Source organism: Podarcis cretensis (assembly GCF_951804945.1).
Source record: "Podarcis cretensis genome assembly, chromosome: 2".
NCBI classification, from domain to species: domain Eukaryota; kingdom Metazoa; phylum Chordata; class Lepidosauria; order Squamata; family Lacertidae; genus Podarcis; species Podarcis cretensis.
Window position 1 is genome coordinate 36,188,513 of NC_137171.1, and position 16,780 is coordinate 36,205,292.

At 46.3% G+C, this 16,780-nt stretch overlaps 1 protein-coding gene across 1 annotated transcript in view; it reads left to right on the forward strand.

The window, feature by feature from the left end:
* The first annotated feature begins 7,332 nt into the window (after positions 1-7,332).
* Positions 7,333-16,780, forward strand: part of SPHK1 (sphingosine kinase 1) — a 36,360-nt gene continuing 26,912 nt past the window's right edge. The window contains exons 1-2 of the mRNA XM_079966054.1: positions 7,333-7,510; positions 10,587-11,228. Of these exons, the coding sequence (XP_079822180.1) occupies positions 7,492-7,510; positions 10,587-11,228 (661 nt within the window). The 5' untranslated portion in view covers positions 7,333-7,491. The remainder of the gene's footprint in view (positions 7,511-10,586; positions 11,229-16,780) is intronic.

The window sequence follows — 16,780 nt, forward strand, 5'->3', positions numbered from 1 at the left end:
GTCCCACCACCAATCCCCTGGCTCTGAGCCTTCACCGGGGATTCCCTTGGGGTTCCCTTGGGCGTTCCCCATCTGGTGCCTCCCACCACTTCTCAGCATCCTGCCAGTCCAGGACACCCTGTTGCACAAGTGGAAGTCTTTGCTTGGGGCTTCCGCTGACAGGACTCATTAGGTGAATCCCATCCAAAGTTTTTTAACTTATGGAGGCAGGTTCCACAATATTAGATAAGACATACCGGTTATGAAAAGGCACCCCCTGCTAAAGGTCAACAAACCTTTTCTGCAGAAATTTGGCTGGTGTGCATGTGCGGCAATGAGAAAAGCTGAACTGCTGCCAATTATGCATCTATTGATCAGTACAAGAGAGCTATGGGGAGTAAAGGCAAAAATTATCAGAACGAAAATGGTCAAAGGTCAGAGACCTTTTATGTTCAATATCCAACAAGGTATAATAAATGACTTGGCACAGATTCCACCCCCTGAATGTATAAGTTCTTCCATTTCTGTTGCTTCCCTAAGAATACTGCTTTTCCTCCTCACATAGCATAGAAAAAGTCAGATTCAAAAATATTGATATTTTCTTCACATTTTAGTAATAGCCTCTGCATAGAAGATGACATCATTTTAGGAACAAGATCTTTATAGCAATAGATAGCAAACTAAACGCTGTTCTCAGCTGAAATCTGTATCTCTTACTAGAGTGCCTTCATGTTTACACTGCATGGGGGATATTTTGTCTTCATCTGTTTGCCACTAGTAGCTGAATTAAAGATTAACAAATGTTATTTCTGATGAGGCCTGGGAGACTTCATAGCTAGCAACAACCTTCCCCAGTTTGGCCACACCTCTGAGTCAGCTCTCCAGGAGCTGGCTTCCTGGGTCATATTACAATGAAATCATATTACAATTTCCTTTGTCTTGCTTATAATGTAACTCAAGTTCCAATTACCGTACTTTTCCATGCATAAGACTAGTGTTGTTGTTTTTTTACTGAAAAATTGTGTTTGAAATAGACGATTGTCTTATACATGGGTAGTGCCTAGGGGGGATGTGGGATTGGTTGATGCCGCGAGCTTGGAGTTGGTCTGCAGCGTGTTATTGGTGTCTGCTGCAAGGGGTGGTGTTGATTGGGTGTTGTTGTGGCAATTGGGTGGGCAATAGGCTGCTTCCGTCGGCAATGGGACAGACGTTAGGAGGTTGTTGCGATGTGTGTGTGTGTTAGCATCAGCCAGGTGGGTGAGTCATTTTCGGCAATCCCCCTCTAAAAAAACCTCAACAACTCTGGGCATCCCCCCCAATTTTCTTAATTTATAGCCCCCCAAATAGTGGGCATTTTATACACTTTTATACACACAAAAGTATGGTAATTATCCCACCTCTCACTTGTTTCCACATCAGACCTCAAAAGGGCCGACTCTACCATTAGGCAGAATGAGGCAATGGACTCAGGAAACAGATGCTGGGAGCAGCAGTGAAAGACCTGCCCATCTGCCTGCTGGCAGCCATTCCCCTCAGAGTCTCTTTGGCATATCCATCTGGAGGAGGGCAGAGCAGTGTGTGACCTCCACACATCATGCATCCTCTAAACTAGCCCTGCTGCCCTCAGGTAAAGTGGATGATGGTATCCCATTGCGATAGGCGATCAATAGGTACTAGCCATAATGTCTATATTCTACTTCCAGTGTTGGGGGAATCAGAAGTGCTGTTGAACTCTGGTCCAGCTTGTGGGCTTCTTCCCACAGCCCTTGTCCCCAAAATTATACTTTAAAAAAAAAAGGAAAGAAGGAAATGCAACCAAATTGTAAAATGCTCAGTGCAGTTTTCCTAGTAAGGCAATATCAAGAGAGACCTTACAGAGCAGGATGCATTCCATTCATCCGAACAGAAGAACTACCCACTAACATCCTGGATTGAGCTCCAGTCAGTTGGCTCTTATTCATTCATTGCTTAGGCCAGGTACAATTGCAACAGATTCACTGCTACTCCTGCAGTGGGGAACCCTGGGGTCTCAAATTTCAGCAGTGCTCTGTGCGATGCCAAAATTCGTTGCCCCCTGCTTCTTGTGCTCCATTGTAAATCAGAGTTGTGGCACCCCCGAGACTCCATGCCCAGTGCAATTCCAAGCCGGTTGTGCTCCCCTGAATCCACCTCTGTACTCCTGCTTGATCTGTAGAAAAGTAGAGTTGTGTGTCATCAGTAGCCTGATGGCAACACAAGTTGAATAAACTCCCTCATGTGGTGATTCGAGTTGTGTGTTCAATTGGGCTTGCCTTATTCCAATTGAAGGATGAATCAAATTCCTTTGTCTTCAATGACAAAAGAAAATTCCTGTTTGATAATCACATTCCCTTAAGACATTTGTCAAAAGCATGATGGGAGAACAAGCATCTCTATTATGTTTATAGAGAAATTGGACTACCTGGGAAGAGATTAGTTTACTTGGGGATACTGCTTCTTCTACCTTCACCAGTGCTATTTTTCTAGAAGAGGCGCCAGAGCTCACCATGAACGCCTCTCTTGTTCTCTTAGAATGGCATTGGTGCCCACCTGACAGGTGCCGGAACTAAGTACCAGCGAGTTCAGGCTGAAAAAAGCCCTGCCCTTCAGTCACATGATCCTGCAATTATCCCTCAACTATCAGTTCATCATGCTAGGCTTGCTCCTTGGTTCAAGGGACATAGCACTCCAGAACCTCTTATAGACTGTGCCATGCAGTTGTCATTCACTTTCCTTAGACTCTAAAGTAACTGATACCTTTAACCTAGGCCACTTACACTGCGGGTGCTTTCACAAGTGCTGCTAAGAAATTGTTTTAATGTAAATAATGTAAAGTAAATGCATTTTTGTGAGAGTATTTAACATGGGGTAGGAAGCAAGACAGATAAATTTTAAAGCAAATGCACATTTGAGCCAACAAAGGTTTTGCATTTGAACTGGAGATGTGGAAAAGCAAAAAACAAATTTCAGCCTCTTTTGTGAAAACAACCGCAATCTTCAGCTGAAGAATGGCATGTCCTGGCCTTGTTCTTCTAGTGTGTCACAGCTCTGCCCAGCCGGCTCACTTAATATGATTGCATAATCTGCTGTCCCTGAGAATCTTGCCCCTGGCTGGACAATAACAAACATGAGTCATAAACATGAACCAAGATTTGTCACCAAGGGCAGGAGGAGAAAAGGGAGGGAGAAGGAGGAGAGGAGAAGAAGGAGTTGTGCAGAATTGCTGGGCCATGTGAGAGATTAAGCAGCCTCCTCTGAGGCAGAAAGAGGGAAGAGGGAAAAGAAAACTATGAATGGCACATATCTCAGGATCTGAGTTAGACCTTGTAGCCCTTTCATTCAGCGGAACCGGTATTGCTTCAGAAACAGGGCCCTTCGAGAAGAACTTGAGATTCTTTTTTTAACAGATAAAAAGAAAATATGATGGGTGAACAAATGAGCAGTAACGCACTCTGAACCATCATTGGTATGAACTTTGGTAATATGAATCTCCTAATAACTGATATTGGTTGAATGGCTCACTTGAGTTTAAAAAGAAAGCCTGGTGTGCCCCCCCCCCCCCAAAGTCTCATGTCTTAAGTAAAATGCACCAATTCCTTGCTTAGGCAGAAAGCAATGTTGTTTATGGGCAGAATTTGTTCAGCAGGGAAGGGGTTTAAAGGCAGATTTGTGTGTCTGAACTCATTCCAATCAGTCCTATCTTCAGTTTCATAAAAAACCAAAACAACTGGGAATGGTGGTGGTAAGAGAATAGAAGGTTTCTAGAGGCAGCAAATATGCTTTGAAAACAAATGAGTATTTTATAACGGTTAATGCATAGTGTTGCTTTGCTCACTGTTGTGTAGGATAATGATGAGCTGTTGCAAGTTACACCTAATGAGATGATTTCCAACTCCATATTTAATAAATGAAATGGTGTAGCCAGGATTGTATCATGCCCACTGCATGACCCACATCCCTAGCATGCTGAGAGAGCATTGTGTACTGAAGTGCACTAATTACTTAGTGAAAGCTCCTTGTACCACAGTAATTGAGAGTATTGCATGATTTACAGCTATTCCCCAGTACACTCACATGCCTACAGTCCTGTGTAGGATTGTGGAGTGCTCAGTGTGTAACGTTGGGGTTGCTTGTGGACACAAAATTCTCCCCAGGACTCTCTTTTTAGGTCATGAAACACTGAAAATCACCACCACCACTTGTTACAGGGTCACTTCATTTTTAACAGAAGAAACTCTTCCATGGGATCTCTAAATATTTGTTGGGCATCCCCACACACAACAGGGAACCCTTTGTTAACTAAGGAGGATTCAAAAATGCTGAGTACAGGCCAAGTGGCAGAGTGAGTGGTTAGAACTTGAGTGTAAAATTAACCCCAAAGGTCAGGGGTCCCCAACTTTTTTGGGCCAAAGAGCACGTTTGAAAACCTAGGGGACTGTCACTGATGCCACAAAATACCAATTGCACAGAATAAAAGCTGACAACGCTCAGAGCCTCTCTCCAAAGCACTCTTCTCAAACAGCCAAACAACAAACTCAGGAAAATGCCCCAGTCTGGCAAAAGAAAAAGCAGGCAAAACTTATGGGAGTTGTAGTGCAACAAGACCTGGACTGCAACATAAAAATATAAGTAGGTTTGTCAGGGAAGGCAAGAGTTTGCACACTTTCAAAAGATAGGGAAAGAACAATAAAACAGAAAGGTTCAAAAAGCCACAGCCAACTTCATACACACACACTTAGCTTGATGATCTAGCTTTCGAGTATGGAGTCTGATTTCAGATTACCATATATGAATTCAATCCTAGGCCATCTTTAGAAGAAAAACTGCTGCTGGCACAATGGTCTCTGACCCTGGTATCTTCAGCAAACAAAGGAGAAATCAGGGCGATGAGGGAGGGGTTTCTCTCCTTCCCATAAGCATATTTAAGTATTCCTCCCAGAGGCAATGTTCTGAGCTTTCTCCTCCCCAGGGAAGAAACTCACTGGGCAATTTCACCCCAATTATAGTGAAACCAGAACCGGAGAAGGAAAGAAAATATGATTATTTTGGAGCAAAATGTTTCAGGCTATCACTTCTTGTGGTTACAGGGTGACACATTAGCTGGGCAATCAAGGGGAAGGATAAAACTATCTTACCGTACTTAACTCAGGGGAGATTTGGAAAGGTGTCAGCTAAGTGGCAGACAGCTAATTTATGTGATAGAGAAACATGAGTAAGTGAGGTGTCAGGCTTCAAACAGCAATAAGGAAGAAAGGGTCGTCATAAGTCATGACCAAAGTTTGGTTCTTCCAGCTAACCTCTCACCCCCTGGAACGCTGTCCACAAAATTCAATTTGAGAAATGTTCCTCAGTGAATCGGTGTGTAGCATTATATGCCGTGCCATGAGGCCAGTCACAGAATAAAGTTTTGCCACAGTATATTATTTTTAAACAGGGATGCATGCAATCCTTCCTGGGCAATGTTTGCCAATGCTGTGTGTATAAAGGGAAGCCAAGCTTATGTCATTGCTATGTGGGATGGAAAACATCCACAAATAGCAGCAATTGACCCAAAGCTTTACCTGACAATTAGTGGCTTCGGAAGAGCCAAAATAGGCTCTGAAATGTCATGCCACCTAGTTGAAATGTATTCAAGTTTTTTCAAAAGCTGCTCTCCCACACATCATAGCAGTGGCACCGATATGTGGATGTTTTCTCGCTGGACACATTAGGCCAGATATCTTTTAAGTAAAAACCGGTTTCACAGCCTAAAAATCAGGGATAGACAAAATGGCTCCCTCCAGATGTTTTGGATTGCAACTCTTCTTATCATCCTTGGCCATTGGCCATGCTGCTTGAAGCTGATAGGAGATGGCGTTCAACAACATTAAGAAGGCCATGGGTTTCCCCCATACCTGGAATGCAGGACTGAAACCTAAGCTGGTTTCAAGCCGTTTCTGGCATATAGGACAGAAAAGAGGTAATTCCCTTAGCTGCAACAACCATCACCATACCAACAACAACAATAATATCCATCTAACATATTAGTATGAAGTAAGACTAGAAGGGGCAGACTGGAAAAAATATATAAAATGAGCAGAGTTTCCCTTCTTGCCCCCCCCCCCCCGCCAAACAAATAGATACAATCTCTTTAGAACTGGAGAGAAATCTGATACAAGATCCAATTTCAAGATGTAAAGTAAATCCTTTGAGTAAGAAAACACGTGCATTCAAGGGGTTTTATGAGAGTTTATAAATCCTGGTTTAAGACTCCTTAGAGATCAGCCTTATCCCTTATTCAAAAAGCCAACATGTTGCACAATCTGTTCCAAGTGGCACATCTGATCAGATAGAGGAGCAGAAATTATGCATTGCTCATTCCTCCCTTCTACTGCTTTATTAAAACACAACCAATGGTAGAACTATTCCTACTGATTTTCTTCTTACTGTTCCTATAATCTTCTCTAAACTGTTTGTCTTTATTACATTCATTGAGTTCATGTAGTACTGGATTAGCTATCATACAAATATATAATGTCAACATCATACTGTATAGCTATTGGGAAAGCAAATACAAGCACACCCAGTAAAAGGACCTATTAAGATTCTTCGCTGCTTAGTACAAGGAGTGTGGTGACCATGTTCTCAATGTGTGGGTGCAGGAAATTTAAAGTACTGGTAGCTTGCCTAACAGAAGAAGCAGATGGACCATGTTATTTATAATGTGGCAGATTTCACGTGCAAGATCAGTAGCACATTCACCCTCATTGAACCCTCCTTAATATGCGAACTGAGATATTTCAGAGGCTCCATAGAATCTTCATATACTGTGCAAAGTGAAAAGGATAGCCCTGTTTGGACAATGTGCCCCTTATGGACAATGAAAAGGCTTCTTACTAATCTACCATGGATTTTAATAACCAATCAAAGAAACACAACCAAGTAAGTGCAGGTGAAGGGGAACAGATAGCTAAAATACAGGCAACTCAGTTAGCATTTGAAAAGTTCAGTTATCTTTCCAGAGCTAAGAGATGCAAACAACATGTTTACAATTTCATTTGGTGGGTGTGGTCTAGGGGGTGATCCTGCTCTTCCCCTTCTAACAGCAGCCTCATATGCAGAAATTCAACAGGTAAAGCTTTTCTTAGCATGCAGCTAAATAGTGGGGAAAGTACCTATCTACCATCAAAGTAATCAAGAATCCAGTTTTATTGTAGCATACAAATTTTCATGCACTAGAGTCCACTTCAGCAGCAAAAAGTTTTGGATACTCCACAATTATTGGGGTCCCATTTGGGATTAAAAAAAATAAAATCCCAAAAGTTTGTCATTAAAAAATATGTTCATCTTTAAGACTCTTCCTTCTTTTTGCTGCAAAGACTAACATGGCTACATGATCAGAGGCCAGACAACTGAAGCCATGGCACAAGGCAGAAAAGGAGAAACCAAGAGGAACAATCGATTGCAGAGAAAGCCAGAACTGGAGAGCAAGTCAGGGCTAGAGGAGAAAGCAAGATGCATAGTCAAATAACAGGTCAGACCCCGAAAACAAAACTGAGAAGCAGGGCAGAACTAGTCAAGACAAGAGAACAAACCAAGTCTAGAGGGGCACACCAATTCTAATGATCACAACACTGGTGTGTAAGCAGTTGTGTAAGCAGGGGAGTGGGAATGCACTGCCAATCCTCCCAGCATGTCATCTTTATTTTTGCTTTCTTAAACCTATGCTCAAATGTTTTACCAGCTTCGTTTCCCCACCCAAGTGCCTCCTGTTTAGGAAAAAATATTTTTGGTATGATTTATGCATTTCTAAAAGCTGTAATTGTTGTCATCCCCCACCCAGCCACCCCAAAATTGAATTTACTTAAAATATTTGATTTGGTGGACTTTTTGTCTTCCTTTTCCAAATTAGGCACCATGAGTAGAGGAGACTCCCTGCTGCAAACTGCAGTGTGGTGGTTCACCACATGGGGGAGCTGCATGCATCTCCTGTGGCTCCTGACACTATCCCTCTAGTCTAGTTAAGGTAAAGGTAAAGGTACCCCTGCCCGTACGGGCCAGTCTTGACAGACTCTGGGGTTGTGCGCCCATCTCACTTAAGAGGCCAGGGGCCAGCGCTGTCCGGAGACACTTCCGGGTCACGTGGCCAGCGTGACATCGCTGCTCTGGCCAGAGCCAGAGCCAGAGCCAGAGCCGCACACGGAAGCGCCGTTTACCTTCCCGCTGGTAAGCGGTCCCTATTTATCTACTTGCACCCGGAGGTGCTTTCGAACTGCTAGGTTGGCAGGCGCTGGGACCGAGCAGCGGGAGCGCACCCCGCCGCAGGGATTCGAACCACCGACCTTTCGATCGGCAAGCCCTAGGCGCTGAGGCTTTAACCCACAGCGCCACCTGCGTCTAGTCTAGTTAGTTGCCATAAAAAAATATATCAGGAGCTGCTTGTCACACTACAAAATTATAACACAGAAACATATATTATAAGTAGGTATTTATAAAATCAGTTCTGCCCAAACTTTTGGCTCTCAAGGTGCTCCCCAAGGCACCTGACAACATCAGTTTCTGAATAAACGTGGCTAATAAAGCTCCATGGTTGGTTACAACTCTAGGCATGTTTGCTAAGGACTGAGTCCCATTAATCTCAGTGGGTCTAACTTCCTTTTTCTGAGTGTTATCATTGCCTGCCACTTTTTACAAACTGGCCCTATTCTGCAGGGCTGGCTAGGGCAGTGCCACACTGTGCTCCCCCAACAGTGACGTCAATGCTGCTTTCTGGGATAGAGTGGAGCTGCGAGTTCCAATCCTGTTGGTGCTCCTGCACAGCTCTGGCCTCACTTCCACTCTGCTCTATCCTGTCCTGGTAATTTGCAGCAATGTTGCTGTTGGGAGGCCTGCTGTCTGGCACTGCCACATCACTGCCTTCACAGGTGTTCTTTGGACACTTATCTCTCAGCCATACCTGGCCATGTTGCAAGGATAGGTAAGGACATAATGTTTTAGGTTGTGCTTGGCACAAGGTGGGAAAGGAATCTGGAGCCAAACCCAGTGAAGCATTAGGTTTCTCTTTCCGCCCCATGGCTGATTCTGCGCAAAGGTTTCACCTCTTCCATGGCTGTGCCGCTGCCATGCCAACAGAGGCCAGGCCATCAGAGGGTGGGAGATTTTGCAGGTAGTGGGGCCTCTTTGGGAGCCCCCACATTGCTCAAAGGGCCTCAGGGCCATTCAGCTCAGTGGGACTTGCCTCCCATTTTAACTGTGCAAGGGATCAAGCAGGGAGAGCCCCCCTTTTGCCCTTAAACAGCTTCTAGGCAGGCAGAAATCCAGCACTGAAAATTCAGGTCTGCAAATAATAACACCCTGAAGATCCCAGGCCCAGGGGAGATTAGAATGGCCCTGGCCCCAGCCTGGTGGAAGGCTCTCTCACAAGAGACTGGGGCCCTGTGGGATTTGACATCTTTCTGCAGGGCCTGCAAGATGGAGCTGTTCTGCCAGGCCTTTGGTCGGGGTTCAGTCTGATTCTTTTCTTTCTGTATAAGAACAAGCATTATAGAAGCATTAAAGAGATAACAGTTGGCCCTGGAGAATATTAACCACTCTCAGTTTTACCGGTGGACTGCCATCTGTCCAGATTTTAATTTGCTCTGAACTAATTTTAAGATTGGCGGGAAGGTAAACGGCGTTTCCGTGTGCTGTGCTGGCTCGCCAGATGCAGCTTTGTCACGCTGGCCACGTGACCCGGAAGTGTCTCCGGACAGCGCTGGCCCCCGGCCTCTTAAGTGAGATGGGCGCACAACCCTAGAGTCGGACACGACTGGCCCGTACGGGCAGGGGTACCTTTACCTTTACCTTAATTTTAAGATGTATTTTAATTAATTGATTGCCTGTTTTTACGTTCTTTGTATACTGTGTTAGTTTTATGATGTTAGCTGCCCTGAGCCTGGCTCTGGTAGGGGAGAGCGGGGTACAAATAAAAATCTATTATTATTTTCTCAACACTGCATCTCCATGCCAGGGAAATACTCCGCCTGGAAGTTAAAGACACAACAGCCCATCCAGAAAAAAAGGAGACCAGCCCTATTCACCCAAGTGTTTGTAGGACATGAGCACTACCTCTCACATGGCCGAGTAAGAAACGCTGGTGCTTGTTACCGTGGGCAGAGCTTTCTTATGGGGCAAAGTCGATGCCTGTCAATGGAGGCACCGCTTAAGAAATGAAAAGCGCAGGTGGAAGCAATCCCCATTGCTTGACCGTGGAGTTTGGCCCTTGGATTCCTGTTCCCGTCAAAAAAAAAAAAATCATTTTATTTGCTTTGGAGGACCCGCCCCGCGCCCCTACATAGGGCTTGCTGTTGCCTAACCTCTTAACCCGGAGGAGGCGTAGGACTTGGGTGTCCCGGGACAAAAGAGAAGGGGTGGGGCTTGTTACGGATTAATTCCCACGGGGCTGAGTTTTGAGCAAGCACGTGCTTAGACCGGTTCCTTGAGGTTCCCGAGCTGCAGCTCGGATGGGCAACTTCTTGGGGGGGGGGGAATGTCCTCGCTTAGCAACTTTATTTGATTATTGCGTGTTTGGAGCTTTTATGAATGAACTTGAAGTTGGTGTCGTTCCGCAGAGTCGCCGCCGGGTGGCAGCAGAGAGCAGCGCGCCCGAGCGCCCGTGTGGAAGCCAGCCCTCCGCCGCTCATTGATAAGCCAGGCAACGAAGGGTTGCAACGCCCGGGCTCCCGGAGCAGCAGCCGCAGCAGCAGCGCCCTCCGCACGCGCCGGGTCGTCCGCTCTCCATGAGGCTGCGGCGATGGAGCGAGGCTTGTCGGACTCCGGGGAGACCTTGCGCAGCAGCAGCAGCAGCAGCGGGCCTTCCCGCGAAGTTGTGCTCTCGGGGATCTTCTCGCTGGTCCCGGCGGCGGCGCCCAAGTCGAGCTGCGCCCTGAGCCTCACCAGCAGCGCCGAGCTGCTGCTCCGCCGGCTGGACACGTCCGAGCCCAGCGGCTCCATCACGTCGCTCAGCCTCTCGGACTGCATCGGCTGCTACGCTTTCCAGAGGAAAGGCGCTCCGGAGCCGGCGGCCGCCTACTTCACCGTCTTCTGCTACCCCTTCAAGAAGGGCTGGTGGGTGTCCGGGGAGTCCCGCCACAGGGTGGCCAAGACTTTCCGCGTCTTGGAGTCCCAGGAAGCCGAAGAGAACCGGAGCATCGCCGAGACCTGGGCTCGGAAGATCATGGAGTTGTCCACGCCGTCCACCCTCAGCCTACAAGGTGAGCGAGTGCCCCGCCCGGAAAGTAGAGGCGTCTCTATCGCGGGATGGAGGGAGGGGGGGGGCCGAGCTGGCAAGCGCGGGCTCCAGTTTCACCTGCGCTCCAGGGGGTGTATGTTTACTCGGAAGCAAGCCCCACTTCGACCTTTGTGGTTCGATCCCACCCAGGCAAGGCTGTGGGCAGGATTCCTGCATTGTAGGGGGGGTTGGACTAGATGACCCTTGTGCTCCCTTGCTCTATGACCCCGAGGAGGAACCCCTCCCCCGCCTGGTCCTCAGTTTTCAGTCTGGTGAAATGGGCATAGCAGCGGTTTGCCTTTTCCCTATGTTGTAAATCGCTTTCCAGATTTATCAGTTGACTATAAAATGGTTAAAAATAAAACCCCCAAACTCTCCTTTACCTTTACCATGTGAGCCACAAATGCCTGAAACAGGCATAGTTCCCCCTGAGAGGGGCATTTTATTTTTGTGAAACTCCTACTCAGAAAGTAATTACTTGCAGGAAAGTGTTTATTTGTAGGAATTAACTAGTGCAGTCGCTATTCCGGTTGTCTTGTGTAACAATCGCTCCTATGTGCATTTAGTGGTGGGTGGGTGCACATGCACTTTGGGAAACAGTCACCAATTTATGCCAGCATATTGTACATGCATCAAAATGAACACAGGTCTGCAAGTCAGTTTGCGACAGTAGACTTACACATTGTAGATTCATTCCTGTGCATAACTTAAATGCCTTTCATACAGGAAATTTGTAACATGCGAAGCGTGGGCTGTGTAGCATGGCTTTTTACTTGCTTACTCGGAAGCAAAAATCTCATGGAATTAAATGGGACTCGAGCTGCAAACCTTAACACAATTACTAGGGAGTAAACCATTGAATTTAGTGGGGCTTATTTCTGTAAACCTGCCTAGGATTCCATGTCTACTCGGGTACATTGCTAGGTGCATGAGCGCCGGCCTATCACTCAAATCTGTATTAAGTTTGCATATGTTAATTTATGTGTATAGATGCCTCCGAGACATAATGACGGTGGTGCTTGACTAGTTCTCACCAGCACTGCCCTTCGCAGTTGAACTTAGCATAGGGTTACACCAGGGAAGAAGAACCTGTGGTCCTCCTTATGTTGCTGAACTACAACTCCCATCATCCTGACCATTGACCATGCTGGCTGATGGGGGCTGGAGTCCGGCAGCGTCTGGAGGGCAACAGGTTAGCCATTCCTATGTTAGAGTTAGATGGGTTAGAAATAAATGCAAATGAATGTTGGTCTCATTGTAAGGCTCTTTAAAATTCTCTCACACACAAATGCTCAGAGGACATACACAGCTTCCTCCTCCAGCTTGTCTGAGCAGATCAGCTGAGGAGGGAGTTATTGTGGCTCCACACTCACTGATTGATCAATCAATCAATCAATCAATCAGATGGGTATGAGAGGGTGATTTGCATCCCCATTAGCAGGTTGAGCTCAGCTGAGCAGAGGGGATTATCTTCCAGGGGTGTGTCTACTAAATAATAATTTTTAAAGTAAAAAATTGGCCGCCACCACCAAAATTAGTAGGATCTTGTGGGCCAGAAATATTTGCTTGTGTGGTCTGTGTGATCAAACCCCTGAAACGGGGGTTAGTCACCCCTGCTTTAGAAGCTTAACTCTCAAACCTGCAAACCACAGAGGCTTTACCTCTGCCATAGTCCTGCTGAACTGACCTGACCGCCAGAGGTAGCACAAAAGGGGTAGGAGTGAGGAGCACTCTGACCAGTAGCTTGCCCCCTTCACCATTGCTGGGTCCTTGCAGCTACTTGATTATAATTTAATCATCAACTGCAAATTGAAATAGCACTGATTAAAATTACAATTATCTGAAAGTTCATTCCATTAAAAACAAGTTCAGGTAACTCACAACTTACACCAATTTAACTTGTGCTCATTCAGCTTTATGCACTTGGCAAAAAGTATAAATAAATAAAAGGGGGTGGGTTTTGACTATATGCGATTTTGGCTTTATGCACGATCTGCAGAACGTAACTCCCACATAAGTGGAAAGTTGTCTATACACTATTATTGCTCTTTCAGAAAACAAACTTGTGGAGCAAAGCTCAGTTCCTCCAGCCTTCCCCACAAGAGTTTTTCTGATATAGCCACTGTGGAAGTAGTCTAGTATTGCTCTGAAACAAATTGTGTATGGACTGCAGTTGCAGAAGGTGATAACAAAAAGGAAATTTTCTTGTGCTTTTTAAAGAACATAAGTGAATTGCTGGATTGGCCTTAAGCCTATCCAGTGGCGTAGCGTGGGCGGTGCAGGGGGGACCGGCCGCACCGGGCGCAACATCTGGGGGGGGCGCGCTCGCCGCCTCCGGAGTCGCCGAAGAGCCTCGGGCGCAGGCTGTAGCAGAGCCCCATGTCTCGCGGAACCGACGAGCTGTGCGCGCGTCCGGGCTGAAGGCGTCCGGCAGGCAGCGGCTCTCAGCGCTCGCCGCGGTCCCCGCGCGTCAGGGCCGCGGAGGGCGCGCCAGGCAGCCCCTCCTCACAGCCCCGACGCCGCTGCTGCTGCAGCTGCTGGGTCATGTTGCATTTTCCTCACCTCTCTGCCCTCCTCCTCTGGGCAAGCGGCGTTGTTTGGGCGGCAGCGCCAGCGGCAACTCGCCTCAGATCACCTGACACGGACCCGCCGCCGCTGCCGTGGCTACCTTACCGTAAATACCCCAGCCCAGGCAGCAGCAAGAAGAAGCTGGCAGCGGTGGCAGGTTAGGGGTTAGGGGCGCAAATTACTTGCCTTGCCCCGGGTTAGGGGGCGCAAATTACTTGCCTTGCCCCCGGGTTAGGGGGCACAAATTACTTGCCTTGCCATGGGTGCTGACAACCCACGCTACGTCGCTGAGCCTATCTGTCTGGTCTCTGGTTCCCAAGAGCAGCCAGGTACATTTCTGAAGTTTCAGCATCTTCCATGGCATTTCCTATTTCTTCTTGCACAATATTTGCACCTGTGTTCCAAATCTAGTTGCACAGATCATTATGGAAAACCAACTGGTTATGTCACCCTGATATTTTTTATCAGCAAAGTTGTCAACTTAAATTCTCCATATAGCAAAAATTGTGATAAAAGATGTTCAGCTTTGTTTCTAGGCCTCATGAGGGAAAGGCAGTTGCATGTAGAACCCAAATTAATGCCCCGTATTTCAAAAGCAAAGTCACATAGGAATATTTACCTTCCTGCTAGAAGATACAGAACCTTACAGAAACATGTTGAAAGAGCTGGTGTCAAACACTTCACAGCGTGGGAAAGGAGATGGAAATCTCCTAGCTCATCTTGCTAAATATTTGGTGAAAACCACAAGGCCAAGTGTGCTGCTGAGTCTCTGTGAAAATGAATGAACTGTGGATGAAAGCTGGAGGACTAAGTCTTTATCAGAGAGAGGAAAGGGACATATGTGCTATGCATCTTAGCAGAAGTGTCCCTGGTACCACTGAGCAAATAGCTAGATGGTCTGCAGCACAGGACTGTGTGCTGCAATCAATGTTTCAGAGAGGCGTTTTTCTCAACAGTCAACACTAAACTCCCAAATCCTCTTAGTTTCTGCCTGTGCAATAGGTTGTGCTGACTCCCGGCTGCAAACCAGTTTGACAAGGCAAGCCTGAGTATCCCCTGTGCATGTTAACAAGGTGATGGGTGCCTCTTCCAAAGTTGTTGTGCCACGTTCTCAAGTGACAATTCATTTCCATGCACACCCTAAGTAATTATTTTTTAAAATCCACGTGAACACCAAGAGCTGGTTGTGGCTAGATACAGGAATGTTCAGTTGTGTGCAAAACAACTTCATATTGGTTTATTTAAGAGCTTCATATTGGGTCTCTGCAAGGGTCAGAGGTTTTGCAGGTTTTTATATTGTTTTGGAAACCTCCTTGACCAGGGGAAGCAGTGGGATAAGACTATGGTGCCCCATTGGAAGCCAGGCTCTCTTGAGAACTATTGTTACCATTTCATCCCTAGGTTACTCACACTGATTTGCTCTTTGCTATTTTTCTGCATCGTTGTCCAGCCTGTTGAATAATAAAAGTGGAACTTGTTTGGTGATCTGAGTCATCTCAAAAGCCGGTTGAAACATACTTTCCCAGAAATCAGCTGAATTTATTTCCCAAGACCATTATTGCTCTTAAGGTTGCAACAATGGCTATTTTTTTGTTGTCAGCTGTCTTGGCAAATCCATTTCTTGTAGTATATTCATTACATCTCGCAGTACATGCAGTACAATAAAGGAGCTAGTATTAGTCTAATGCTAGCTCCTTTATTTCCCCCTTTGAAAACTCCGGCTTAGAAAAAAGAACTGGAATGCTGCACATCACAAAGTTGGCCAAAGTTAGCCAGGAGGCAGTTAAAAGCACAGAGCTACCCTGGGCTATTTCCCTGACTACAACAACTCCATAAACATGTCATTGCTGCTATTCAGTTATGAGACTATTCCAGGGATTGCCAACTTCTCCACAGCTTGACCAGACCTCACCATGTGTCAGTTCTTGAATGATGGTGTGGGGCAGGAAAGAGAGAAGCATTCTTGGAGAAATCCACAAGACCAGTCCCAGAACTCCTTCCCAATCATGCCTCCCAGTAGCTGTCTAAAACCAGTATTTTTGGGGTTGAGGGCACCACAAAAGGTAAATAAATGCCTGTGCCTTCCCTGCCTCTTCCCCCAATAAAGTGAACAGGCTTAGTCAGTTCTGGCAAGGTGTGGGCTAGGCCCATGTAAAACTGCACTCTGATGCCCACATACAGTGGTACCTCAGGTTAAGTACTTAATTCGTTCCGGAGGTCCATACTTAACCCGAAACTGTTCTTAACCTGAAGCACCACTTTAGCTAATGGGGCCTCCGCCTGCTGCCGCGCTGTCGGGGCACAACACCCTGAAGCAAAGTTCTTAACCTGAAGCACTATTTCTGGGTTAACGGAGTCTGTAACCTGAAGCGTATGTAACCTGAGGTCCCACTGTACAAGCCTCCCACCCCCTGCCTTAACTAAAACTGCTCTATCCATAGCCCCCGCCCCATGAGCCAGGCTGGAGACCTGATACCAGAGTAAAACAGACTCGAGTTTATCTTGCAGGCTCTATACAACACTGGATCGTTTAGGGGCTATGTGTGGCAGCAGTCAGGATGGAAGATGGGTGTATCTTGGAATGCTGGTTCTGTTGGCGTTTCTGACAGTTTCTCAGTGAACTTCCTTGCTGAGCGAGGCTTTGAACCAATATCTCACCAGTCCTTGTCCAATACCCTAACCAGCCTAAGCCACGTTAGTTCTCAAATGATCCCTTCCAGTGTGGTGCCTTCTAAAATCTTTATCTCAGTTGGATTATCTCTGTCTTGGATTTTTGTTGGTTTTCTGTACCTGATGTTGTTTTAAACTGCTTTTAATCAATCTCTCTCTCTCTCTCTCTCTCTCTCTCTCTCTCACACACACACACACACACACAGAGAGAGAGAGAGAGAGAGAGAGAGAGAGAGATTTTGTATATGCAGTTCTTTTAACTATTTTAACATACACCACCATTTTTGTATGTTGCAT